The following is a 27781-nucleotide window of genomic DNA, read 5'->3' as shown; positions in this document are numbered from 1 at the left end:
TCATTTCTTTTAAAACCAGAAGGCCAAAGTCCATACAGCAGGTGTGTAGCCTTTCTAAACGTACCCATAGGGAGTATTGACCACTGAATATAATTTATATTTCTCATTCACTGCTTTATAATTTTGCATCCAGTGGATGGTTTTTACTTTCACAATCATCAACCCTACTTCAAATGCTCTACGTATGTTTACATTAAACAGTGAGTTTGCTTTAAAAAAAAAAAAAGTTTCTAAAAGATAAGACTTCAAGGGTTAAGTAAAAAGAACCAAAAGCAGCCGGATTTTTTCTAACACAGAGGTTGAAAGAAAATCTGATACGTGAAAATTTGAATTACAGCATTTCAAAATCCAAATGGACTAGAAAGCCAGTTTTTCTTATAAAAATTATTTATAGCAAGGCAAATAGCTATTAAGGGCAAACCTTGCCAGGGACTTGGTTTTTTAACTCCAAAACTAACACGCAACGTTCATAGGACACCAAATGACGTGCAAAGCAAAGTACACTCAATGTAGAAAATCTAAAAAATACCTCTGTACTTTTACTCCCTATACGGAGAGAGCAAATAACTTTTCCTTTCCTTTCCTTTTTCCTCCTTTAATCCATTTATTAAACTTTTTAAATTAACTTTTTGAAAGCGTCTGCTTAGTGGCCGAAATTGGCACGCAGGTACAGAAGGAGGTCACCAATACGGTCCGGCTGGGCCTCATTCAGCCAAGAGCATCTCTGGACGGCCTCATCCCTCCAACTAAGAAAACACAGGGAACAAGCTCTCAGAACGCCAAGGGACTAACTGCTTAAGAGGATCTTCACTCTCGGTTAAACTTTCCTCCAGGAGCATTCTGGGACTGGCTCCTTTCCTGAACAGCTGAGGACGGGTGGTCTGGGCGGGGTATTCAGGCCAGACCCTGGCTCTGGGAGTGACCTTAGGACCCCTCCCTCCTCGGCCCCCAGTGGACTAGAAATTAAAATAAAATGTGTAATACAGCGACCTGAGGTAACTTTGCAAATGAGTCTGCAGCATCTTCTCGGGCGCTTAGAAACTCGCTTACGAGAGGAAGTCAGGGACCAAGCTGCCAGCCTCAGCCTCGTCAGGGACCACACACCGGCCGACCGCGAGCTGACCCGGAAGTGCTCGGCGGCGGCCTCCACGGCGGGGGCAGGGGCGCGGCCAAGCCGGCGCACACGCGCGCGCTCCCCGGGAACTCCCGCGGGTGGCTCGGCGCTCTCCCGGAGGCGCTCCCGAGCCCCCGCGGACGCCGCCAACATGGCCGAGACGAGCGAGGAGGTGGCGGTGCTGGTGCAGCGGGTGGTGAAGGACATCACCAACGCCTTCAGGAGGAACCCGCACATGTGAGTCGCGCGCCGGCGGTGCCCCCGCCTCCGCCGCCTCCGGGGGTCGTCGGGGGCGGGAGGGGGCGGGGCCAAGCCTCGAGCCGACCTCGGACTGCAGGTCTTGACCCGCGCGCTGCTCACAAGAGCCGACGGAGCCGGGTCGGGGCCCGACAGTTGTCGGCCGCCGCGGGGCCAGCATTCCGCTACCGGAAGAAGCTCTCGGGCGAGTCCTTAGAAGTGACCTCGGAAAATCAAAACGTTGCGACTTTGTTTGGTTCACCTCCCTCCCACCCCTTTCCCAGGAGTTCACGAAACTCGAAAGACTTCACCCGTGTGTCCACGTCCCACATCCGTTTAAGGTACACGGTGTGGGTCTGTATGTGCTTTGTTAACACAACTCTTTTGAGGTTCATCCCGGACCTTGGTAAGAAGGGGTTACTGGTCATCTTATTCTCCATGGGCCAAAACCCCCTCAGTTTACTAGCCGAAGGTAGCTTGAGGCTGCTTTTGACTTTCGCCTCACCTGTCCCAAAATTATAGAGGAACTTCGATGAAACATTTTGTTTCGAAGGTGAACAGGGCATTCTCAAGAGAGTAGCTTCTGTAGGCACAGGTTGGGTCTGGTGGGAAGCAGATGAAACCTCGACACTTTTTAGATTAGCTGATTCATAGTTACAGGGAGCATATTAACTCTTTTTTTTTATTCAAACGCTGCTGCCCTCTTTAAGTAGGACACCACAGAACTGACACATGTATCTTTTCCTCCTTCCTTTCCATTTTACTTGGAGTACTCCGGGAAGATCCCGTAAGAGACTGTATTCTCTCTGATACTTCTGCTTTTATGTAACAAAAAAGAAGCTATTAAAGGAGAGATATATCTACACATTGTACAAAAGAGTAAGGAAGAAGCAAGAGAGTAGCTATTTTCCTATCCTTCCTCCCTTCCTCCCTCCTCCCCTCAAGAGAAAGAAACATGGAATCCAGTTTTACATTGTTTTCACTTTATCTAATTGCTTATGGAGTTTTTTTTTTAATATTTTATTCTTTAAACTGGAACGCATGAATTATTCTTTTTAAGCAGTCTAACTCCTTAAGCTTTTCCGCTGAAAAGAGGTGCCAAACCTTCATCTAAATGAAGTGTTCTTTTCCTTCAAGGTGATGCCCTCAGATGTCTTGCTCCCTCGTGGCACACAGTTGGAGACCTGCAACTGTGCCTCATTAAAAACAAGACACTGCTGGCCTCAAAACACACCTGCCACCTCTGACAGCGTACACTTCCTTTCCCCTTGTGACTGCTGCCTTTTTCAGAATGAGAGTGTTTGGAATGATTTCCTGGCAGTAACCATAGTGGGTACTGGGCCTTCTAAAGAATGCTTTGATGCCTTGTTGTATATCAGTCTTTCAGTCCCCTTCTGAGAATGAGAGCTTTAGTGCAAATAAGAGACATTCTCAAAAAAAAAAAAAAAAAGTTGGACAAATGAAATGACTATTTTCTCATCATTTGGGGTTATTTTTCTTAAAGAAATTGAGGAGGTTAGAAAGAAGCCTAATAAGTAAAGTAATCATCTTACTTTGTCTTCTTCGAAGTAGACTAGAAAAGCATCAGTATTTCATATTTGAAAAAACTTGAGTTTGAGTGTTCATTGACCTGGCAGGTTGACACAGTGCAGTTTGGAACACATCCCAATTCTTCTGGATCATATTTATTGAAACTCATAAAGGACTTTAATGCCCCTCCAGTCGCATTTTTTATGATGAGATATCATCAGTGTGCTCTCTGCCAGTGCATAACTTATAATTATTAATAAACATTTGGGTCATTCAGTATTTTTTAAAGTTTGAAATAATTTGGGCATTTGAAATAATATGAAATAATGATATAGATCTGAAATTTTTAAATAGCTTAACTCATTGTTTAATATTAATCTTCAGCTATATTTTAGTACATATTCCCTACAGTAGCAATATCTCCAGTAATATTACAATGCGTCTTTAAAAATGTCTTATAATTTGGACTTTTCAAAATTGCTCATACTTCCTCCCCTCATCTAACCCTTTTACTTCCAAAATGTATACACTCTATTTCTAGTTAAAAGAAAAAGGCATCATTTACCTTAAAAGTTAGTACCTAGCTACACTTTTCAGTATTATAAAAGAAAGTTTTTCATTCTTTACTTTTTGTTTTCCTCTTTTCTACAAATACAAGATAGATCATAATTTTATTAGCCAACATCTACTACAGTAAATATATTGACTTTGTCTCTGGAAATTTCTAGCCAGTAGGAGTTGAAGATATAATGGGTGAAATGTGGATTTTGTTACTGGTGGGTATGGATAGGTTACCCTTTCTCAGCCTGTTTCTTCTTTCTTTTTTTTTAAATTTTATTTATTTTATTTATTTATTTTTGACTGCGTTGGGTCTTCATTGCTGCGCGCGGGCTTTCTCTAGTTCTGGTGAGCGGGGGCTATTCTTCGTTGCAGTGCGCGGGCTTCTCATTGCAGTGGCTTCTCTTGTTGCGGAGCATGGGCTCTAGAGGCTGATGAAAACATAGGAAAATCACCTCACACAGTGTCTTGCACTTAGATGCCACTAGGTAAATAGACTTAACCTGAATCCCTGTGTTCCTTAGGAAATATATTGGCCAACTGAATGATGAGTGTGAAGCACTTTATAAACTGAAAAATACCATGAAAATGTTGTTTGTGTGGTTGACTCCTAGAGAATACTTTGGAAAAATAACTGAAGGCTTGACCCAGCGACAGGTATTAGCTTAATGTACAGACCCTGTGCTAGTGTGGAGGACAGCTGTTTACAGTGTAATTAGGGTCATGTCAAAGTTCTCTTATCCAGAAAGTTATTATTTTTTATTACTCTGTAATATTTATTGAACTCTCACTGTTTATATAGCTACCATCTTCACAGTATGGAATAGGAAGAAGTATAAAATACAGTTCTTGTATTCAAGGCCCTCAGAAATATCTGTGATGTTGGAAATGTTCTTTATCTGTACTGTCCAAATGGTAACCACTAGCCATATATAGCTATTGAGTGCTTGAAATGTGGCTAGTGCGAAAGAAGAACTAAATTTGAAGTTTTATTTAATTTTAATTGATTTATACATAATGGACACATATGCCTGGTGACCACTGTATTGCACAGTGCAGGTCTAGATGGAGACCTAAGACTTGTATGTGTGAACAGTGCATTTACCCTGCAAAGCAGTGTATAATAAGGGCTGGACTAGCAGTATGGTAAGCAAGTCATACGTGAGTCTATTAGAAGTTAAAAGGGAAGCTGGGTATGTCTGGGCTAGTGCTCTTAGGGGAGGCGGGTTTTTGAGTGGCACTTGGAAGACAAGGTAGGATTTACAGTCTTGGAGACCTCTACAAGAAGCAGTGAATGGACTAAAAGTAACAAAATGTGATTGAAAAGATAAGTAGGGACAGATTATGGAAGTCCTTGACTATCTGACTTAATTTCATTCATTCCATCGGTGCATTCAGCAAAAGAATGTTTCTATTTGATAGATACAATGCTGGTCTCTAGGTATATGGGGCTAGGATTGGGGTATACATTGATGAACAAACCGCACTTGGTCCCTGCCCAGTGGAACTTTAAACAAATCAACACACAAATTATGAAAAGAGCCCCAAAGGATAAGAAGGATAGTTTGAAAGAATAATAACAGAGAGGACTAATTTAGGATGGAAGGTCAAGATAGTTTTCCTGAGGAAACAGCAATTTGAGACATGAGGCTTGGATAAGAGTTGGCTCAGGGAAAATATACTTCCTAGGCAGTGGGTAGGCCCCAGTGAGAATTTTTGAGTAAGGCAGTAGTAATGAAAGGCAGTTTCAGATCGTCTGCAAGTTGAACTGAAGAATAGGAAAGCGTAGAATCTTAATTGACTTCTTACACTTGATTTTTATCTATTTATTTGAACAATAGTATAGTTGTAAAAGTTTGGGTTTGCGATCTCACAGTCCTGGATTTGAACCTTGGCTTGTTATTTACTAGCTGAGTAGTCTCAGATGAGACTCTTTCCTCATCTATAAAATGGAATTAAAATTCCTACTTTATAAGATTAATGTGTGGAATAAATGAAATAGTGTATGTAAAACCTAAAACAGAGCATTGCATATAATAAACACTCAGTAAACAATAGTAATTTGTGTATCTGTTTTCTAAATAGGGTCAGTAATATAATTTCAGTGATAGTAATCTTTAGAATTGAGAAAGCTTATGAGGTCTCTGAAATATCTTAATCACCAGTAAAGTTTTAGTTAACAATATGCAAGGGTCAGTTCTTTTAGATACTTTTCTAACTTTTTGGTCATTCTGGAAAGAATTCCAGTTTGAAGGAAAAAAAAATAACTATTAGATTAAAAAGGTTTGTACCATTTGCTGAATCTTGGGCTGTTTTCTCTTCGGTCACTCCACATTACAGGGTTCAGTTTTAATATTTGGGGACCATCCTTACCTCCCCGACAGGAAGCTGGTCAATATTACTTTTGTAAATAAGTGGACCTACTCCAGTTAGACTGATGTTTCTGAAAAGTACAGACAAGAGAAGCTGTCTAAACATGGGGAACAAGGTCAGTATCAGTGCTGTATGAACCTTGAACTTCATCTGGAAGTTAGTGGATCCCCATTGTGAAGTGAAGCGCTAAGGGAGATATACCATGCTGTGGATGATCTTTTTAAGTAAATATGTAGGTTCATTCCATGTTGCTATTCCTTTGGAGCAGCCTTCGAAGGTAACCTAAAAAGTGAGCACTGTGGTTTCTCGTTGAGAAGACTGGAACTTGATCGCTGTCCCAAATTTTCATGTTTGTAAAAATCCCATGACCTTGTTAATGCAGATATTTACTTGAGTATCCTGGTTAAGCACCAGGAATCTAAATTGCCAGAAACCTAAAAAGAAAAAAGAATGGAATGTGGTGGTAGTGAAAGAGTCAGAAATTTCTCTTATGAGACTATTTCATAAGGAAATAACTGGAGATGTATTTGATGTTTACAGCACATTCATTGCAACCATGAACGATACAAAAATTATATAAGAAAATGTTTAATGTGAATTGTTAAATTAAAAAAAAAAAAAGAATTATAGGGGCTTCCGTGGCAGTCCAGTGATTAAGATTCCGTGCTTCTACCACAGGGGAAACGGGTTCCATCCCTGGTCGGGAAACTAAGATCCCGCGTGCCATGGGGCACGGCCAAATAAATAAATAAATAAAATTTAAAAAAGAATTATAGAAGAGTATGTCCAATATAATCCCACTTTTGTAAACTACTTAGAAAAAAAGGATGCATACCCAACATTAGTGGTGGTAGAGGGATGACAAATGACTTTTAGGTTTTTTTCCCTGAATTTTCCAACTTTGAGTATGAAATTAGAATTTAAATAGCCAGAAATCTTGCTAGAACTCTAAAAGGAGTTAATCTAAAGCCTGCTTGCTTTCACTGATGTCTTTATTTTCACTGTAGTGTCAAAGGTTTGGGGCTAAATAGTAGGAGATCCAGATTTTGAATTAAGCCACTAGCACTATGACCTTGAGTAATCACCTTAACCTCAGTGGATCTCAGTTCCCTCATCTGACAAAATGAGAGACTGGAGGAATGAAATCCCTTCCAATTTCAAAATGATTCTGGAATTCTGTTCTAAATTGTCTGAAAAAAAGTGGGCTATGACCTAAGGGACTAGGCATAGGAGAAATCTGAAGTCAAACACACTGTTATTTGGAATCTTACTGACCTACCTTTATGAAGTACATGTTATATTTTTAGGAAGCAGCAAAGCACTGTATCTTAGGGTCAAATAACTTGACAAAGGCTTAACTTTCTTTGCTTTAGCTTCCCATTATCTGTTAACCAAGGAATTTTTCTGGTTGACCTCAGGCTCTTAACTGAATTAATGGTAATATACTTCATCTCTGCCTGGTACTTTGTAGCTTACCACAGTCTTTACATTGTATTATTTGCTTTTCATAACTGGCAGAGAAGGCATTGTTATTCCTGTATTTCAGATGAGGATACTGATGGCAAGTGCCTAGTCAAATTCACATTGATCAGTGGTAGAATGGAGACTAACTAGAACACTGGACCTTAGAAGATTGAGTGCTTTTGTCTCTACATCCTCCTACCTCTCTTTTAATGTTTCTTTTTTTTCATAGTGCTTTATATTCCCTGATACGACCATTTTCATACTCTTTACATGAGAATAGCTTTTGGGTTTCTCAGTCATAAAATTTGAAAGCTGGATGAGACCTAGCAGCCCATTTCCCTTATTTAGAAATGTAATGCAATTCCTCTATTTTACAAATGAAGAAATTGAGGTCTACAGAGGCCAAGTGGCAGGAGATAGAGAGATCCATACGTATATATAGAGAGATATCTATATCATATTGACAAAGCTAGGATTTGGACCCACTGCATTAGAAGGAAATCAGAGGTAATGTTCTTCTGGAGAGTCAAGAAGTGATATTCTTTGAAAACTATTTGAATATTATCACTGAAGTGCACTGATAATCAGCGTAGCAGTAGCAGTTATTGAGCACCTGCTATATCCAAGGCATTCTTGTTTTTTAAAATTATTTCTTGGAAGGATAATAGCCAACTAAAGCAATGTGTTTTTATTTGTGCAGATGGTTCTGTACTTTCATTTAGGTACCAGATTATTAGTTGGGCATTTTATGTGTGGTGTAAATAGTGAGCAAGGCAGGTTTTTACATTGTGAATTTAAGTAAAAAGTCCTCCCCCCAAAATGGACTATACTCAGAAGCTAGGATTCTTTTATTCTTGTTACTCTAACATTCATATTGTTGACTTTTGCAGTTCTTTGTAGTGTTGTAGGTGGTTGTTAGATCTCAGAAAACAGACTTTCTTGAAATAATTACACTGAGTTTATTATTTTTTAACTATAATTCTAGTTTTCTTAAAATATTCTGTTTTACATAGTAATACCTGAACACCAGAAAATAACCAGCAATTCAGACATGTATTTAGTCAGTTATAGATCTAGATGTGGCTAGTTGTCCTAATAGTGTGTTAGATTAGATTAGATTTCATATCACCAAATACAAAAATATATTTTGAAATACTGGACATTGGCCTCAGATGCTCTCTCAGCATTGCCCCATTCTTCCTAAGAACTTCATTTATATTACTAGAGTGGCAAAGTGTTAACATTTTATTATAGATATTGACACAACTCCCCAGCAAAACCATCAGCTTTGTGTAGGCTGGGACCACCTTGTTTTATTCATTTTTGCATTTTCAGAACCTAACACAGTATCCCATTCATTGTAGTACTCAGGAAATGTTTAGATAGTACTGGCATGGTGTATCAAAACACCCCTGAGTCAACTGAGTCAGTTGTCGGGATAAAAAGCCTTAGGTCCCAAAGTCTACTTGGGAGTTAAATCAGCTCAAAAGAATGGTTAGTGACTTGCAACCCCTAGAATACCCTCTTGTATTGATATATCCCTGTGTCACTAATAAAGTGATCAGTAGCAAGTAGGTTACTTCTGAGCTATCCAGTTTAGAGTTTCCAGGATGGACTTTTAGTTCCACAGCCTCCCACCAGTTTGTGATGGTGGCCTAACAGATAAAGAGTGCTTTTCTTATAACCTGTAATTGAACAGTTTTCCTCTTTGCATTTGTCAGTCAACGTACTGTCTTGGCAGGGGAATCCAAGGGCATAATAGATGCTGTCACACACAAGCTCTGAAAACCAGTTCTTTATTCTGTTTTTTAAAAACACATTTAAAAAAAATCTGCTTAGACGCTCTAAAAATATTTATGTCAACTGCTCTTGTTAAAAGGTTTCTTGTAAGTTATTCATTAATTAATGGAAGAACATACTATTTGAGAAAGGATGTTTCACATAGACAAGAACTGTAAGTTCTTTATAGTTGAAAGGAATGAGTGCAGGTTTTACAAAAATATTTTTGTGTTTGCTGGTTCATTTACTGTGTAAGTCAACTGCCCTATATTGTTTATTAAATCTCTGCCTGTAATGTAAATTTTCTTTTTTTTTTTATTGGAGTATAGTTGCTTTACAATGTTGTGTTAGTTTCTGCTGTACAACAAAGTGAATCAGCTATATGTATACGTATATCCCCATATCTCCTCCCTCTTGGACCTCCCTCCCACCCCACCCCCAATCCCACCCATCTAGGTCATCAGAGAGCACCGAGCTGAGCTCCCTGTGCTATACAGCAGGTTCCCACTAGCTATCTATTGTACACATGGTAGCGTATATGTGTCAATCCTAATCTCCCAATTCATCCCACCCTTCCCTTCCCCCACTGTGTCCACATGTCCATTCTCTACGTCTGCACTTCTATTTCTGCCCTGCAAATAGGTTCACCTGTACCCTTTTTCTAGATTCCACATATATGCGTTAATATACGATATTTGTTTTTCTCTTTCTGACTTACTTCACTCTGTATGACAGACTCTAGGTCCATCCACATCTCTACAAATGACCCAATTTTATTCTTTTTTATGGCTGAGTAATATTCCTTATATATATATGTACCACATCATCTTTACCCATTCATCTGTCGATGGACATTTAGGTTGCTTCCATGTCCTGGCTATTGTAAATAGTGCTGCATTGAACATTGTGGTACGTGTATCTTTTTGAATTGCAGTTTTTTCAGGATATATGCCTAGTAGTGGGATTGCTGGTCACATGGTAGTTCTATTTTTTGCCTGTAATGTAAATTTTCAACTTAAGTTGAGGTGGATTAAGGGATATAGAAGCCACCACAGATGAAAATGGTCAAATCCTGAAATGTATTTTGTGTTTTAACAATATTTACATATTAGCATGTTTTTTATTTTAGAAATGTATAAAGAATTATAAAAAAGAAAAGAAAAAATGGCCCACAGTCTCACTGATAATATAATTTTATTAATAATCTGGTCTACATATATTTATTAACAGGCAAGCATAAATACATTTTTGACATTTTTAAAATCATAAATAATATGTACAAGTAACTAGAAAATTTAAACTGTATAAAAATAAATCCTCTTCCCAAAAGGTTCTTGGTATCCTTTCAAGAAATTTTTTAATGCATCTATATATCTTTTTAAAAGATTATACAGGGACTTCCCTGGTGGTCCAGTGGTTAAGAATCTGCCTTCCAATGCAGGGGACGCTGGTTCGATCCCTGGTGGGGGAACTAAGATCCCACATGCTACGGGACAACTAAACAACTAAACCCATGCGCTCTAGAGCCCACACACCACAACTAGAGAGAAGCCCACAACTAAGAGCCCACACACCGCAATGAAGACCCAGAACAGCCAAAAGAAAAGGAAAAAGACTAGGACTTTGCCCTTAAAAAAAAAAAAGATTATACAAAGGGCTTTGTGCTGTACAATGTGTTTGGCATTTTGCTTTTTTTGTTTTATGTATCTTAGCACCCTTTCCATACCAGCATATGCAGATTTACCTCATTTTTTTTTCAGCTCTATCACATGGATGAACCACATTTATTTTACCAGTCTTATATTGTTTGATACACATTCAGAGTATTTCCAGATTGTTGCACTGTTGCCATGAATATCCAATGAATTCATATATTTTGGCACAGGATAATTTCTGAACAGTAGAATCACTGGGTCAAAGGGCATATGTACTTTAAAAATTGACAGACATGTTCAAATTTCTATTCAAAGATTAGACCAGTTTTCATTCCTGTAACAGCGAGTACAACGTACTAATTTTTCCATACTCTTGTCAGTATTAGCAGACTTTTAAAAGATTATTATTTCTACCAATCCAGTGGTGAGCTAAATATTTTTAAGAAAGGGAAATATGTACAGTTTTTTAATATTCTCTAGGATATGAAAATTTTTGAAAAGGCTAGTATTCTTATCTTTAATTCTTTTTTATGTTTTACATATTAAGAGATGAAATTGGCCTGATCCCATGTCCTGAAGCTAGGTATAATCGGAGTCCCATAGTCCTGGTTGAAAACAAACTTGGCGTGGAGAGCTGGTGTGTCAAGTTCCTTTTACCGTATGTCCACAACAAACTCCTTTTGTACAGAACAAGAAAGCAATGGCTGAACAAAGATGGTAAGTATGGAGTCTATCCTCTTTCTTTGATTTTTAGAAGCAGCATGAAATATAGTGGGAAGAACCCTCTCTGATGTTGCCATTCCTGGATTCTAGTTCTGGCTTTTTCATTCACTGCCTGGGCAGGCGTTTAACGTCTCTGTCAAGTGAGGAGCTTGGACTCATCACTCGTTTTCTAATTTTGCATCCATGATGATTCTGTGGAAGGTGCCTCAAGCAGGGTGCCAGACCCTCTACTGCAAACAGATATTCTGATTTTTTTTTTTTTAATGTATTGGGGTCATTTGTAAGATATTTGAAGAAAGCATCTTATGGCTAAAAACAGTTTGAAAATCTGTGAAGTGGACTCTAGTCCCTACAAGCTCTGATTCTCTGGCTTCTAATCCTTTAGTACGTTATGAGCAATAGAACTCATTTAGTAGCAGTCCAAATGAGGTAACCAAGGTGTGATGGTGGTAGTTATACTGTGAACCAGGTCAGTGGTTTATGATGGTTGTACTTTGACTCCCAAGTAAGCTCTGGCCCACTGTGTTCTTCTGTTCCTATGCTGAAATGAGCAAAAGAAAACCATCCCATTTCTTCATTTTTTCTGCTTCTCTGAGGTAGTTCTTTGCTGCATCAGACAATCCCTATTCATCCCACCTGGCGTCTTTTCCTTGTTTTCCCTCTGTATGTGATGTTAAGCCTCCATGTACACAAATTCAGTTTACTTTTTAGGTAAACGTAAGATCTGAGTTCTCATTTTTTTGGAGAGTGCTCATCCAAGACCATATTCTTAACTGTTTCTGTAAAGCTCCTTCCCCTTCCCACATACAGCGGTACCTTCAAAAGTGCTCAGTATATCTGGTAGCTAATTTTGAATAAGAACTTTGTTTCTTAGAGAATTTTAATTATAAGTTCAGTAGCCATTACCGAGGGCCTACTCCTACCTGAAGCTGTTCTAAGTACTATGGGGGATAAAAAGATGAATAATACCTGTTTCCTTTACTCAGGAAGCTTACAGTTGAGTGAGAAACAATCTCTTCGTGGAGAATAGTGTTGCCAAAGGTGACATACCGATTTCCTTGTGTTCCTCTTGGCATTGTCCTTAATATACTGTCATAATAGGTTAATAACACTTTTCCTTGTTTAGACCAGTAGAAAAGGTAATCTGATTTGAAGATTTAATGTGAAATAGTTTCTATTTTCTGTTTCACTCAATTAGTCCACTGATATATATATATTTCTTAATTATAAGGCTATGTCTAAGTTTATGGCATAGCTTAAGTTTGTGGCAGAAACTTAAAGGCATAAGTTTAGGCAGAAACTTAAAGTTAAGGGCATTTATCTGTTAGACCCTCTTTCATTCTCCATTCCATTACCCTGTAGTAGTTTTCATCAACATTAAGGTACAAAGTAGCACCATGTGAATCCATCAAGTTATTTTTTTGCCTAACAGAGCTATATTGTGTATGTTCTGGCACACAGAAATGTATAATTGAGCCAATACATAACTAACTCTGCAGGGGGAGACAAATGATGCTCTTGTAGAGAAGAAACAGTATGAATTTGAAAGTGTCAAAGGCTGTCGTTTCAGATCATTAGCTTTTGCCCATTCATGTATGCTAGCCCAACCCGCCTTCTTCCTGTAGTCTTCCAAGTTCTTCTCTCCATTTCGCTGTTTCTTGTCTTTCTGGGCAGTGCACTGTAGGCTTTACTAAATCTCCTCATCATGTAGTTTTATCTTGATAGACCCAGGAGAACCCAGGCAGAAGATCAAATGGTTAAGCTCACTCACATGAATTGCTGACATCTAAGGTTTGAATTCTGATGCAACTGTGCGTGTGTACAGAAGCAACTTGATTTTATCTTAACCTATGTCTTCATGGAAGTAGTTTTCACTTTCACTTTTTGGGGGCAGCAACAGTATAGTTCAATGCAGTGTCATATATTACTCAGGTTGTATATTGTATTATTGGTAAAAATATGGAAGTGAGTTTCTGATTTGACAAAAAAAGATACCTGAAAATGCAGACTGACTAACATAAGAGTGTTCTGCTAAACTTGTGAACTGAAGAACACAGTGGTGAATTTTGCTAAGGAAAGAAAGTTAAAAGTATTAGGAAATAGCAGTTATTTCATGAAAATGCTATACTTTTAAAATTGTTTTTGTAGAAAATATACATATAAGAGCCAAGTGAAGAAAGCTGGCAGTTTAAGAACAATTTCAGAAATGCCAGTGTCTTTGTGATTGATCATGCCAAAATCCTAGGCATTCCCTTAAGAATGTATTCTGTAACTGCAGGTGACCTTTATTCTGGGGATATATTTTTTTTCTTTTTAACCAAACTGAATTCATGCTCTCATTAGTGTGCTGAATTCTTTAGATGTTTGAAAATCATCTGTATTAGTCAGGGTTCTCCATAGCAACAACCAATAGAGATTTTATGTATATATATACATAAAACGAGATTCATTATGATGAATTGGCTCACATGATTATGGAGGCTGAGAAGTCCCACAATCTGCTTTCTGCAGGCTGGGGACCCAGAAAAGCTGGTGATTTAATTCAGTTTGAGTCTGAAGGATTCAGAAGCAGGGGAGCCAGTGGTTTAAATCCCAGTCTGAAAGCTGGAGAAGATAAGATGAGGTGTCCCAACTCAAACAGACAGAGGAAGCAAAACAGGGGTAAATTCTCCTGTTTTCCTCCTTTTGTTCTATTCAGGTCCTCAACAGATTGATGTTCACCCACATTAGGGAGGGCAGTCTACTGAGTCTGCAGATTCAAATGTTAATCTCATCTGAAAACACCCTCACTAATACACTCAAATCATGTTTAGTAATGTTTAATCTGTGCACCCTGTAGCCAGTCAAGTTTAACCATAGTTTAACCAAAAGTAGCCATCACAGCCTCCCTGTTTAATTACTTAGAGAGAAACTAATATTTTTTAAAAGTGTGCTGCAGTAATAGCCATATTTGGTTTGGGAGAGGGGTGATACTGTAATTCTGATTTATGAAAAATCCATGGCAGAAACAAAAAGCAAGAGAGAAGTCCATAGCATTGGAGTCCTGACTGAGTAGTGCTCTGTCCCACACTCTATCTCCAAGTCAGCCCTTCCATCTTTTTGTTGTTGTTGTTCTTCCCTCTTTCTCACAATGCTTGCTCTCAGTCCATCACTGAGCTCTCTCTTATCTCTTCACTAATTATTTCTCATCTGGACAAATATCATTACCTCATAGTTGGTCTACCCCATTTTCAGCCTCTTTCTGTAATCCATGTCCGTCATGCCACTAGTCAGTCGTTTCAAACAACACTTCTTAGAAACACAGTTTGAAAGATGCTTTTCTGAAATATATATCCTCTTGTTTCATGATGCCTAGAGGGACAAGGTAGAGTCATTATCCTTGGCGTGGTATTCAAGGGCCTTCACGATCTGTCCCCAGGCTTGCATTACCAGCTTTTTTCCTCTACTTTATATTCAGCATCAGAGGTTGTAGACTCTCAGCCCCCAGGCTGAAGCCAGCCCACATGTTTATTTAGTTTTGGCTTGTATAATGTTTTTAAAATTGTTTTTAAAACAACTTTGTTGTTGGATAAACATTTCAAATCAGGATGAACTTCTAAAATTAGGATGGAAATATGGATTTCTGCCTTCACTTGAAAAATCAGAAGCCTTGGATGCATCCGTTTCTGCACAGCAGCAATTGGCTGAGGATCATAGCCTCTGCTTTTCTTGACTAGGCAAGCCTGTTCCAGTTGACTGCAACCTCCTCATGTCCTTCAGACACTGAGGCAGTGTCATTTGCTACTTACTAGGTTTGCTTTGCCTCTTTTTTGCCATTTATTTGAACCCTGGAAGCATTTGAGTTTGCAGCTGTTTGATGTACATTCCAGCCACAACAAACACTGTTCCATTCTTGGACTTTGCTGTGTACTACTGCCTTAATTCCATGCCTTTGCTGAGGTCAGGTTCAGGTCTAATGTTGTCATTATTGTTGTGTTTGCCAACACACTCACATGTGAAGCCTCTTGACTGCTCCAGGAAGCAACAATTACTCCTCTGCACTCCTGTGGGAGTCCTTATTCATATTGCATGCATAGTAGAACTTACCACACTTTATTGTAGTTGATTATTTAAACAATGTTTATCCCAGCCAAATTGTGGGTTTGTTAGAAAGAGGGGTTATAGCTTGTCTTTATTTACTCAGCACTTTTATGTATTCAATAGACATTTGTCAAATAAGTAACGAGTTTGGTAAGCAAGAGGTTTTAGCTTAGTCTGGCTATTGATTCAGTGACTGTATTCTGTAATAAACAGGACCTTTCTGGTATTTACCACTAGCCTCACCTCAAGCCTCTCTTGTTGTGGTAACCTGAATGTATTTTAGAGGAAGAGATTAATTAATCCAAGTTGACCTTGGATTTATTTTTAGATGCATGAAAACATATCTCTGTTAGAGACAGTTGTCAAACCCAGTGTCCAATACCAGGTGACTGCTCACCTTGGGCCATTTCTAGAATGCATTGAAGCCAAGAAAGCATATTGGTCTTTCTCTGACTTTTCTGTAACGTCCTTAGATGTTCTCCTTGTTACAGCTGAAATTTAGGTACTTTTTTTCCTGTGTGTAATGTGCCCTGATTCATTTTCTCCTTGTGATGTGATGATGAGCTAGTCATATACTGGAGTGTGTGTAATAAAGGAATGGTTATTTGCTGGTATATGTTCTGGTGTTTGGAGAGAGATCTGTTTAATTTCAAGAGACTGTAGGGATATCAATAGCTCACATCTTGGTAAAACTGCAAAGAAATGGTATATAGTTGATGAGATGGAGAGAGTGAAATAGTCAACTGTTGATTATACATGTTTATCTTTAGATCTTTGGTTCAACCCTCACTTGAAGACAGCAAAGTAATTGTAGACAGTGTGCTAGGTTGGAAAGAGCATCTTCTTTGCAAGAAAAACAGACCTGGATTTAGACTCAATTATCAGCACACTAAAGTCATTTAGCAGTGATTTTAGGCAAATTACTTAACCTTTTCCTAGTTCCACACCAAAAGAAGAGAATTCTCACAGGTCTCAGAGGGTTGTTGTGAGGATCACATGAATTAGTGTATGTAAAGCACCCAGCACAGAGACTGGCATGTCATTGACTCTCAAGACACACTAGTTTCCTTTCTCTCATTTATCCAGAGCCAGTGAGGAAGAAGAGCAGAAAAATATATATAATTCAGTAAGGATTCTTTAATTATGTCCAATATTTATAACCTAGTTACTTTTACTTAATTGGCCCTTTTCCATTTCTGGTGTTCTACTTCACCCCCACCTCTTGGATCTGACTGGAATGCTTCTTAAAGGAGGTCCCATCTGAACTTAAGTCCTGAATCAGGAAGAGTTAGCAGTTTATCAAAGAGGAAAGGGGAAGGGCATGTGACTGTATGTGTTACTAGGCATTACTGGTGGTTGGCCAAGGCTGTTGATAAGTTTTAAGTGTGTTTAGAGAATAAGTATGTTTAGAGAACAGGGGGGATTTGAGAAGGCTCCCTTCACTCAGCAGTCGCTGCTCAGCCAGCTCAAGAGATTCTTTTCCTCCCTCTGGTGGCATCCAATCCCAGTATCATTTATAACTGGGCTAGGAGATACAGGCTTTGTAACAGGAGTTATCACTGAGTGCTTGCTGTGTGTCAGGTATTGTCCTAACACTTCATGGGTATGAATCATTTAATACCCCCATGAGGTAGTACTATTATTAGCTCAGTTTTACACATGAGGAGGACGCTAAGGCACAGAAAGATTGATGTGCCTCGGGACTTCCCAGTCAGTAGTAGAGCTGGGCTCTGAACCCAACAGCGGCTGGTGCCCTGCTAGGGGGAGACCCTCCAGTAAAAGAAGTGCTCTTCACACATCCACAAAATGAAAAGTGGGGACTTAGGTATTTTCTGTGTTAGCTTTTGCCTTGTGCTGCTATACAGAAGTATCTTGTGGAAGATGAACTCCTCTTCATTTATGGGTGGGGAAGGAGAGTTGCATTAGAAGTACAAACAAATAGCAACTATGATTGGTCAAATACACATTTTTTTTAATGCAGAAAGGGAGAGTCCAAGAAACTAAATACCAGTTTATCTCATTATCTGGGAAGTGTAATGGATTTTGAAAAATTGTGGACTTAAAAAAAAAAATTCCAGAGGCCTTCCCATCATGCACATTTTCATACAGCCATTTAATAACTAAGTGGTTTTTTGTTATTGTTTATTACACAAGTTCAGAAATTTAGACAGCTTCGCTATAAGAACAACTGCCTCAGTTTTTCTGACTTCTTTGATTAATTGATGTTGAGAATATTCATTTCTTGATAAGTAGTAATGGTGTTTACTTGAACAAGTATTTATTGAGTCAAACTGTGTGTCAAACAGCTATGGAGAAATGGGATGAATCTCATTGCTTACAACACTAAGGTTGATGTTATGATCCCCATTTCATAGGTAAGGAAACTGAAGTTCAAAGACATTAAGTTATGTAGGCAGTAAGTGGAGAAGTTGAGATTTGAACCCAGGCAGAATGGCTTTAAGGCCTGTGCTCTTCCTACTTCTCTGTGATGTGGGCAGACTTGGAATTTCTTTTGGGCAGAGGCCATATTTTTTTCATCTTTGATGAATGAATGGCTAATTTGAAGGTGTATTAGAGGACCTGCATCCAAAAAATATACAGTCTCATCAAGAGGATAATATTTATATAAGTTCAGTAACAAAGTAAGATATACACAGAACATAGAGATGAAAGATTGCTTTCAACCATGTAGGTCAGGAAGGCCTTTATAGAGAAAGGTGCTTTTTTTTTTTTCTTTTAACTTCAGGGATAGGAGGACATTTCTGGGAGAGAGAATAGGAAGCAGGTAAATCTGAGTTATAGCCAGAGAAGAAAAGGTAGACAGATGGGCAGTATGTTAAGGGAATGGGGGGTGTTTGGTTCAGGTGGAATGTAGCACATGAAGGGAAAGTAATGGAAAGCCAGGCTGACAAGGACATTGGGACCAGATTCTGTTTTCCAGGTACATTTCTCCAGCACCCTCAGCTTTAGTCACGCTCAGGGTACCCATAATCTTTTGAGAGCATACTGTGTGTGAAGTTCCTTGCCTCTTTACCTTTGCTCATACTTTTTTCCACAGTCTGTAGTGCCCTTTACTGTCTTACTCCTTTATAGTCTTCCCTGGGTACTCCAGTAAGAATTAATTGCAGCTGCTTTGGTGGTCCCCAAAATGTGGTATATGTTTCTACTTCGCAATTATTTTAGTTTGCGTATAATCGTTTACATATTCTCTCCAACTAAAGGTTAACCTTCTAGAAGGCAAGATGAGGTCTTGCATTTCTCATAATATCCATTCTCTCAGTCCTGTGGGCCCAGTTTAATCGCTGCACATAGTCAGTACTTGGTATATTTTGGAATTAAAGGAATAATGGTATAGAAAATTGTATTTAATTTCCCTGGTAAATGTTAAATTAGTGCCAAAAACTACTAAAAGTAAAAGAAGGAAGAGGTTTATTAGATTGTTCTTTATAGACATATTGACATTATATAATATATACATCGATATTATATAGTATGTTTGTAATATAGACATTTCATGATGCTTGTAATGAGGAAGATAAAGTTCAAAAATAAATGTGTGCTAATCCTACCTTTTGTTGCTCATTTATCGAATGTTATATATTCGGTAGTGATGAAATCATAGGCTCACAATAAATGTTGATCTCTTATTGAGATGGTTGAGAATTGAATAATTGATTTTCGTGTTCACTAAAATATTTTAAGATGACTATAGGGATGCACTTATGTGTATTTACTCTTAGATTTTTAAAAGTTTATCTTTTACTTAAACAGAGAATGTCCCAATTATTTATTGTAGACAGACATTTCAATTGCAGTATAATTGAGTTATTAAAAGCAGTCAGACGCTGTCATTGCATATACTAATTGGGTGACTCTGGGCAAATTCCTTAAACTCTCTAGATGTCCATTTCCAAATATCTTGGATTATGATTGTGAGAATTCAATGAAATAATGTAAATAAAATAATAATGTGCCTGATATATAATAATGCTAAATTATTATAACAGTTTTTATTATTTTATTTACTTAGCATTTAATATGAGCTTGGTAGAGGTTACTGTAATTTAGTATTATGCCCTAGGATGATCATCTTAATCCTAAAATTCTTTTTTTCAGTTTTAATAAAATGAAGACGATATGTCTAAATATTACTGACTTTGTTTTATTAAATATAGGCTTATGGAGCTTATTCAAGACCATGATAGATACATAGCTAATGAATATGAATAGACTATACAATGAAAATAGAAAATAGTAAACAAAATCAAAAAAGTTTGTATTAATAATTGTAATTAAAGATGTAAATTAAAACAAAGTACAATTTTTTTATCTGCCACATTCATTTTTAAAAATATACTTACATAGGTCAAAGTTACAGGGACATAAGTACACTCACGTTACTCTTGGTGATGTAAATAGAGACAGTCCATTTGGAGAACAATTTGGAAGTGCTTAGTAGGAGCCATACTGATATTTGTATTGTTTGACATAGTAGTTCTACTCCTGGAAAAATATCCAGAGAAAATAATCTATGAGACAAAAAGTATGCTTAAAAATGTTTGTAGTAGTATTATCCATAACAGTAAAAACAAAACAGGAAACAGCCTAAAGAATAAGATAAATGATAATATATTAAACTAAAGGATTGTTATGCAGTTGTTAAAAATACATACTGTAGCAATATAGGAGAATGCATATGTAATAATGTTTAGTGAAAAACAGAACAAAATTGTGCGTTTATCATTGCTATAACTAAAAATGTGTGTAAGAAAGAATAATCTTTGCAGGGGAATGTAAATGAATTGTTAACTAAGTTGGATTATATGTGATTTTCTTTTTGAAAATTTGCATAGTCAATTCTTGAAATATTTGTGAAATCAAATGAATAGTGGTATAGAAATTGTGTTTCTTTTTTTGTGCCAACAACTACTAAAAGAATGAATAGGTTAGTTTGATTATTCTTTATAGACATAAAGTGGTTTCAGTGTCAACTTTTAAAAAGTTATACTTATCATAAGTAGAAGAAAATCTTCATGTCTTTGTATCTGAGGATAATCTTTGTGTCTCTGACAGCTTAGAACAAGGTTATCATTAAAATTACTATGATACGAGATATAAGTATAATGTGATATACATATAAAAAATAAAGAGGACCTTAAAAGAAAGAGAAGCCACACCTTCAAGGATAGGACTATTTGTTTTTAATATGACTTCTCTTTATTTTAGAACTGATAGATGTCACATGCACCCTGCTACTTCTAAATCCAGACTTTACCACTGCGTGGAACGTGAGGTACGTCATTCTCATCAGTGATAAAATGACATTGCCCAAATTTCTGAAGACATATAAGCCCCATGAATTGTTAGCTTTTTGAAAAGTGAAATATAAATCACATATTCATGGCATCTTAAACTTATTTCTTCTTTATAATATCTCCATGACAATTCTAATATACACTTTGCCCCTTTTTGCATGTTTATGTCTGTTCTCCCTAAACTTCTTGCCTGAAATATAAATTTTCATGTTGAATTACAGTATACCATTTGATACATGCTTTTATCTTCCTTCCTTTTTTAGGGGGGTAGAAGGAATCAGCATAATTGGTTGTATTGTAAAGTGTTGGTTAGTATATTTGAGAAGCACTGCAGTGCAGTAGAAAGTGTACAAGTGAGCATTCAAGGTCACAAACTGTTAGTTTAGTCACATTGTGACCTCTGTGGGCAAATCATTTGAAGTCTCTGGCACTCAGTATTTTGGAGAAGGACCACATTTTATTAGTATCTTAAGTTATTTTAATTCTGATTGTTGTAGCTTTAAACACAGAATACTTTATAGAAATATTAAAATTCAAGCCAGGTTCATTTTTTTAAATTTTCATTTAAACAGTATGTATGGTTTTTAAAAATTGGTGGTTCTTTAGACTAACACAAATTTTCCTGGAGGAAAGCAGGATACAAATTGTAGATAAATAAAAGTGAAGTCCTGTTGAACATTGTAAATTCATTTAAAATTTCCTATCGGAAAGAGCCATAGATTATAGCTCTTTATCTTTAAAGATGACTTAAACAATACTTTAATTTTCTGTGAATTTTAATTCTACATTAGTGTTGTATAATACCCACTGAATTTTATGTTTGTAACTAGTTTTATTAAATTTAGGTAACCTCTATTATTTTTTTAAAATTGTCTTTTGACTGATAATTATCATATATTTAAAGAGTGAGAAAGGACAGAATGAGATAGAATGCTTTAAAAATTTACAAATTTTAGAATTCTGATTTTCTTTCATGGAAAGCTCCACAGTGGTTAGGGAGTAGACTAATGTTTATGAGTGACTACTATATTCCAGGGACCATACTACAACTTTATATGTTATCTCATTTAACCCAAACAATACTTGACAACATTTGTTCATTCATTCATCAAATATTTATTGATTAACTATATACTCTATGCTAGGTCCTAGGCACTGGGAATAGAACCATGAGCAAAACAAACAAAAATCTCTGTCCTTATGGAACTTTTATTCTAGTAGAGGAAGAAAAGCAATAAGGACATTAATAAGTGAAATATATGGTAGATCAAGTGTTGGTTAATCCTATGGAGAAATGGGAAAGGAAGGTAGGGAAGACCAGTAAGAGAATGGAGGGAACGGTATTACAGTTTTAATAGGGGACATTTGAGCAAAGACTGCCATGAAGCCAGGGATCAATCTCTGTCAGTTTTGGGCTAAGAACATTCCATGTAGAGAGAACAGCAAGTGGAAAAGCCCTCAGTCTTGACTGAATGTTCCTGGTTATTCTGGAACAGCAAGGAAGCCAGGGTAGCTGGAGTAGCATGAATGAGGGAGAGAGTAACAGGAGATGAGGCCAGAGAGTGATGGGCCAGATCTCACTGGGCTTTGTAGATCTTCATAAGCTGCTGTAGAAATTTTGACTTTTACTTGGGGTGAGATAGAAAGTCATTGAAGGTTTTCAAGGTTAGGAGGGACAATATCTTATGTTTTAAAACTCTGGTTCCTGTGTGGAAAATAGACTGTAGGAGTGCAGGGAGCAGTTAGGAAGGTAAGAAGTGGTTGCAATAATTTAGGTGAGTGATGATGGTGACTGAGGTAGATAAAGCTCAGCACTAGAAGTGGTGTGAAGCAGGTAAGATTCTCACGGTATTTTATAAACTCTGTAAGCTTTGACTGTATTTAATAAACTGATTTTAAAGACACAGATGATAAGTTGGATGTGAGAGAATGAAGAAGGTCAAGATTGACTCTGGTTTTTGGCCTGAGCAAGGTTGGAGTTGCTATTTACTGAAATGGGGATGTCTGGAAGAGGAGCAGATTTAAGTGCGTGAGGGGGCAGGTGCTGGTTGGAAGTCAAGAGTTCAGTTTGGGACATGTTAGGTTTGTGTCCAAGTAGTTGTATATGAATCTAAAGTTCAGGAGAGAGTTCTAGGCCATATGTAATCTGGGAATCACTGGAAAATGTATGGTATTTAAAGCCATGAGATTGTTTGAGATACCCAAAGTAGTGGGTATAGATATTAGAAGAGAACCAGTCCAAAGACTAAGCACTGGGACACTACAGGTTTCTAGAGCTGCACAGTTCAATATAGTAGCCACTAGCCACAAGTGGCTATTGAGCCCTTGAGATATGACTAGTCTCCATTGAGATATGCTGTAAGTGTAAACTACACATCAGATTTTGAAGACTAAGTACCCTCAAAAGTAAAATATCTTTCTTATTAGTAATTTTTATATTGATTAAATGTTGAAATTATATTTTGGGTATATTAATTAAATACAATATTACTTTATACTTGTTTTTAATGTAGCTGTTAGAAAATTTTTAATTACATATATGGCTCACATGTATGACTCACATTATATTTCTATTGGACAGCGCTGTTCTAGAGTTTGCAAGATGAGGAAGAATCAACAAAGGAGACTTTTAGGAAGGTACTATAAACTTAAAACTGAGCGCTTTCTTAAGGGTAGAGACCATGTTTTTTTTTTTCCTTGTTTCCCTAGCCTCTAACACTTTAGTGCCTGGTATACAATAGACACTCAGTTTGCAGACTGGGCACTGAAAATAATTAAATTCAGTGAAAAAGAAATGAGTGTAATAGAGAAGTGGGAGTACCATTTTTATTTATGTTCACAGATTCCTCATCATTACAGAGGAATTTAAAATCCTCCCACAAAAAAAGATTCTTACTAGCATAATGTATATACACAAACACATATAATTCATTGTATATTCTATACGGCAGTTTAGTGGTGAAGAAAAAACCTAGTTCTTAAGATATATGGATCTTAGTCCTGTTTCATCAATTAACTAGCAGTTGACTTTGGACAAGACCTTTAACTTCTCAGGAGTTTTAGTTTCCATATCTGTGAAATAAAAGATCTGAATTAGGTGATTTATTTTTTTAATGATTCTGTTGAAACAATGTTTTGATTGTGTGTGGTTTGGTCTTATGAAGGGAAATTGCTCCATAAATCTGACTTAATGATGTTAATAGCAGTTAATCTTGAAGCTATTCTAGTAAGATGATTTAGTAAGTTTTGTGCTAGATGAGTAGAAAGGAAATCTTGATTTTTAAGAAACCCGTTGTAGATATGTGTTCTAGTAAATTTTAATTTGTATTGGTAAGATTGACATATAAAGACATAGAATCATGAGTACATTTTCAGCAAAAAACTAACAACTTTGGAAGTAAACTGATCTAACCCTGTAAGTTCTCACAAATCAAATACTCAACATTTTATGTTTAATTGTTGGTACATTTCTTCTGCAGTAACTTGGGGAATCATTGAATGATCTTTGGCTGTATTTTATAAACTGCTAAAAGATGTTGTAACATATCAGTAGTTCACTTTATAGGTGTCGCAGTCTTAGGAAGAAAAACAAGGGCAAGAATAAGTTTTTGAGCTGATCTATGATTATAGTATGTGATGCATATAGTTTAAAAACCCAGCTGGTTCTAGAAAAAAAATGACTGGTACTTTTTCTTTTTTTGCTTTGAATTTGCTTTGAAAATTGGTGAATTAATTGATGAAAGAGGTTGACTTCATAATAATGTCCTATTTTTCCCTCAGTCTATGAACAGAGAAGCAAAACATCTTTGAGCAGCTAGAAGAGCTGACACCAAGCTCCAATGATTCATATTGTTTACTCAAAGTAAAGATTGATTTAAATTTAATTGGTAACTTTACTTTATGCAGATTTGATGTTTGGTTCAGACACTTTGACCTTGGAGACCTTGAGCAGGTTACTGAATCTCTCCCAGCTTTTGTTTCCTCATCTGTAAAACTGAGGTAACATTGGGTTGTACCATATAAAATTGTTCTTTTTGTAAATCAGAAATGATTAAATCCAAACTTTCAGTTCCTGGTTTCTAACACCATTCTCTAATAAAAGGAACTGGGCTTTTTGGAGAAATGGCTGATTCTAGGACCAGGCTGGGAAATACACCAAATGAGCCTGGAACATCTTTGAGAGCCAGAAAGTAAGGAAGTGCTTCCATTGGCCAAAGCTGGAACAGTTTGAACAATAAAATAACATAGTATTGGATTATACCCCAAAGTAGAAAATGGATATCCATAAGTCCATACTGATAAAAGAAATGCTCAAATAAACAAACAAACAAATAAGAGACAATAGACAACTCTCCCATACAGAAGAATTCCAAATAATTTATCTAGGTAACTCCCCTCAAAGAGATGGAGCATATATCTTCACTCCTTAAAGTGTAACCTTTTTCCAAAAAGTGCAGTGGAGGAATCTAGCGTATACTGCCTAAGCCAGGTATTCAAGGTCAACATCAACAGTGAAAAGTCATGCTGATATTATGTACCCATGATATATGATGAAAATGGCACTTTACCTCTGTGGGCCCCTCAAAACCCATAACCCTAGTCTAACCATGAGAAAAATATCATACAAAATACCCAATCAGTACTCTCAAAACTGTCAAGGCCATCAAAAACAAGGTATATCTAAGGGACCGAGAGGAGCCTACAGAGATATAACAACCAAATATAATGTGATATCCTGGTGGGACCCTGATATAAAAAAAGGACATTTGGTAAAAACAAAGTGATTCTGAATAAAGTATGGACTTCCAATACTAATCTATCAATGGTTCATCAGTTGTGACAAATGTACCATAATAATATAAGATGTTAATAATAAGAGAAACTGGGTACAGGCCATACAGAAATTCTCTGTACTATTCTTAAGAACTTTTCTGTAAATTTAAAACAATTCTAAAATAAAAGGTTTATTTTAAAAAAAACAAAAAAAAGTGAATATTGGCAGTTTCATATTATTTAACATAATACAGGATCTTTGTGAGAATTGAAGTAGAAAATATATGTAATTCACTTAACACACTGCCCGATTCAGGAGAAGTGTTCAATAAATGGTAGTTTTTATGAGGATGACTTTTATTATTATCATTATTGTTATTTCACACAAAATAACTGAAGATTAAGGGGTGAAAAAATGGTGGCATATGTTTATTCAGTATTTACTATATGCCAAGTACTGAGGCTAACTAGTTGAGATTTAGCCATGGACATGATACACATGGCCCCTGGTCTCCTACAAATTTTGGGTAGAGTGACAGCCGAGAGAAGCCATAGCTTGAGATGGTAGAGAAGACATAAAAACTTTATAAAATAAGATAAACTTTGCAGAAATATAAAAGCACAGGAACTCATATAGAGGAAGAAAACACACTACTTACCTTAGTAGTAGTACTAAGTACTATGTAGTAGTAGCCTGGAGGCTCCTGTGGGTGTGTTTTAACCAACACTAGCTGATTTTCAGTGATGAACTAGAGTCTTCAAGGGAAAGTAATGAGGTTTTTCATACACTGTTTAATTAGTAAGTGAAATGTGTAGCAAAAATTTTAAAGGAGTAACTTTTATTGTTTGAAAAATCTGCTATGTGAGAAACCTCATTCCTTTTATCATTCTACTTTTTATTATTTCTTAAAACTTTAGTCTCCTCCCTTCTCCCACATTTTAAAAAAAGTCAGCCCTCACATAATTTAATCCCATAACAAGGTTGCATGTGTAGCATAGCACTGTTTCTTACCACCCTGCTCTCTATCCCAAATGACACAGATGCCTTGTCCTTTCCTAATTAGTTTTTTCCATATTTATTTGATGACCCTCACTTCGTGCCTTCTTCATCTGTTAGCAGTGGACCACCTAAGGCTTTTAGGATGAATATAGAAGCCCAGCTTATTCAGTATGCCAGAAAATAAAGCCACCTTAAATTTAAGACAATACTCCATTTCCTCAATAACAGTCCAAAAAAAAAAAAAAAGTTTTTTTAGGCTAATATCAATATGTAAACCTTAAGGTAAGTACATGAAATAAGCAAATTTCTTCTTAGGATATTTAATTTTTCAATTTAGTTACACACCTTTAAAATAACATGTTACCTGAAATATTTTAATTTATAAATTCTTCATTTTGCTACTCACATTTCATTAGACAGTTCAAACTTCTCACATGGCTTATTGACATCAGTGACTTTGTCATCACGAGAACTATTTTTTGAGTTATCTAGCACAGTTTTCCAGAGCACATCGTGTTTACTTACATTTTAGTTGTTTCAGATACAGCACTTTCCAAATCGATGTGTGACTGGAAGTTTTATCTCAGACGAGATTCCTACTTGAATATATTAAAGCAGGTGGTTTTTTGTTGGATCTCTAGGTCATATGATAGCCATAACTTAACCACTTACCATATTTCTTTTTCAAGTGATCTTTTAAAAACTTGTTTTATAATGATCCAATGCCTACAATGTTCAGTCCTTCCCCAGTAATGTTTATTAAATTGATAGTAAAATTTTGCTACCTTTTTTAATGATTCTATCAGACGATCTTTTTAAGCATCCATATATACCATTGATTGAGGTTGTTTTAGACTAAGATAATCTTCACAAATATGACTTTGTTGTTCAAAATAAAGAGATTAAGAGATGGCCCTTATTTAAGAAACTTTGTAAAGATTCATTTGTAAGGTAACTTCCTCTTTTCTGAAGAAAATTTTATTTCCCCTTATATATAGACATATATGGGAATATAGGTAGGCAGTTGTAAATAAGGAGAGGTTTTAAATTTAGTAAATGAAAATTTGGCTTAATACAATAAATTCTCTACAGTAGTGGTTTTAAAACTCTAGTGTGCCCTGGAGGGCTTGTTAAAAACACATTGCTTTGCCCCACTGGAGTTTTTGATTCAGCGGGTCTG

At 36.7% G+C, this 27781-nt stretch overlaps 1 protein-coding gene across 4 annotated transcripts in view; it reads left to right on the top strand.

Annotated features, from left to right (window-relative positions):
• Positions 1–1162: 1162 nt before the first annotated feature.
• Positions 1163–27781, top strand: part of PTAR1 (protein prenyltransferase alpha subunit repeat containing 1) — a 47195-nt gene continuing 20576 nt past the window's right edge. For 2 of the 4 annotated variants that reach the window (XM_057547945.1, XM_057547944.1), the window contains exons 1-3: positions 1163–1351; positions 11258–11427; positions 20740–20806. In XM_057547945.1, the coding sequence (XP_057403928.1) occupies positions 1266–1351; positions 11258–11427; positions 20740–20806 (323 nt within the window). In that variant the 5' untranslated portion in view covers positions 1163–1265. Of the gene's footprint in view, positions 1352–11257; positions 11428–20739; positions 20807–23409; positions 23466–27781 lie in introns of those variants that run through there. The other 2 variants (XM_057547946.1, XM_028166525.2) reach the window with 2 other exon arrangements.

Source organism: Balaenoptera acutorostrata, chromosome 6 (genome assembly GCF_949987535.1).
Source record: "Balaenoptera acutorostrata chromosome 6, mBalAcu1.1, whole genome shotgun sequence".
In the NCBI taxonomy this organism is placed as follows: domain Eukaryota; kingdom Metazoa; phylum Chordata; class Mammalia; order Artiodactyla; family Balaenopteridae; genus Balaenoptera; species Balaenoptera acutorostrata.
Note: the sequence above shows the minus strand (reverse complement) of the source record. Positions and strands in the feature narration are given on the sequence as shown.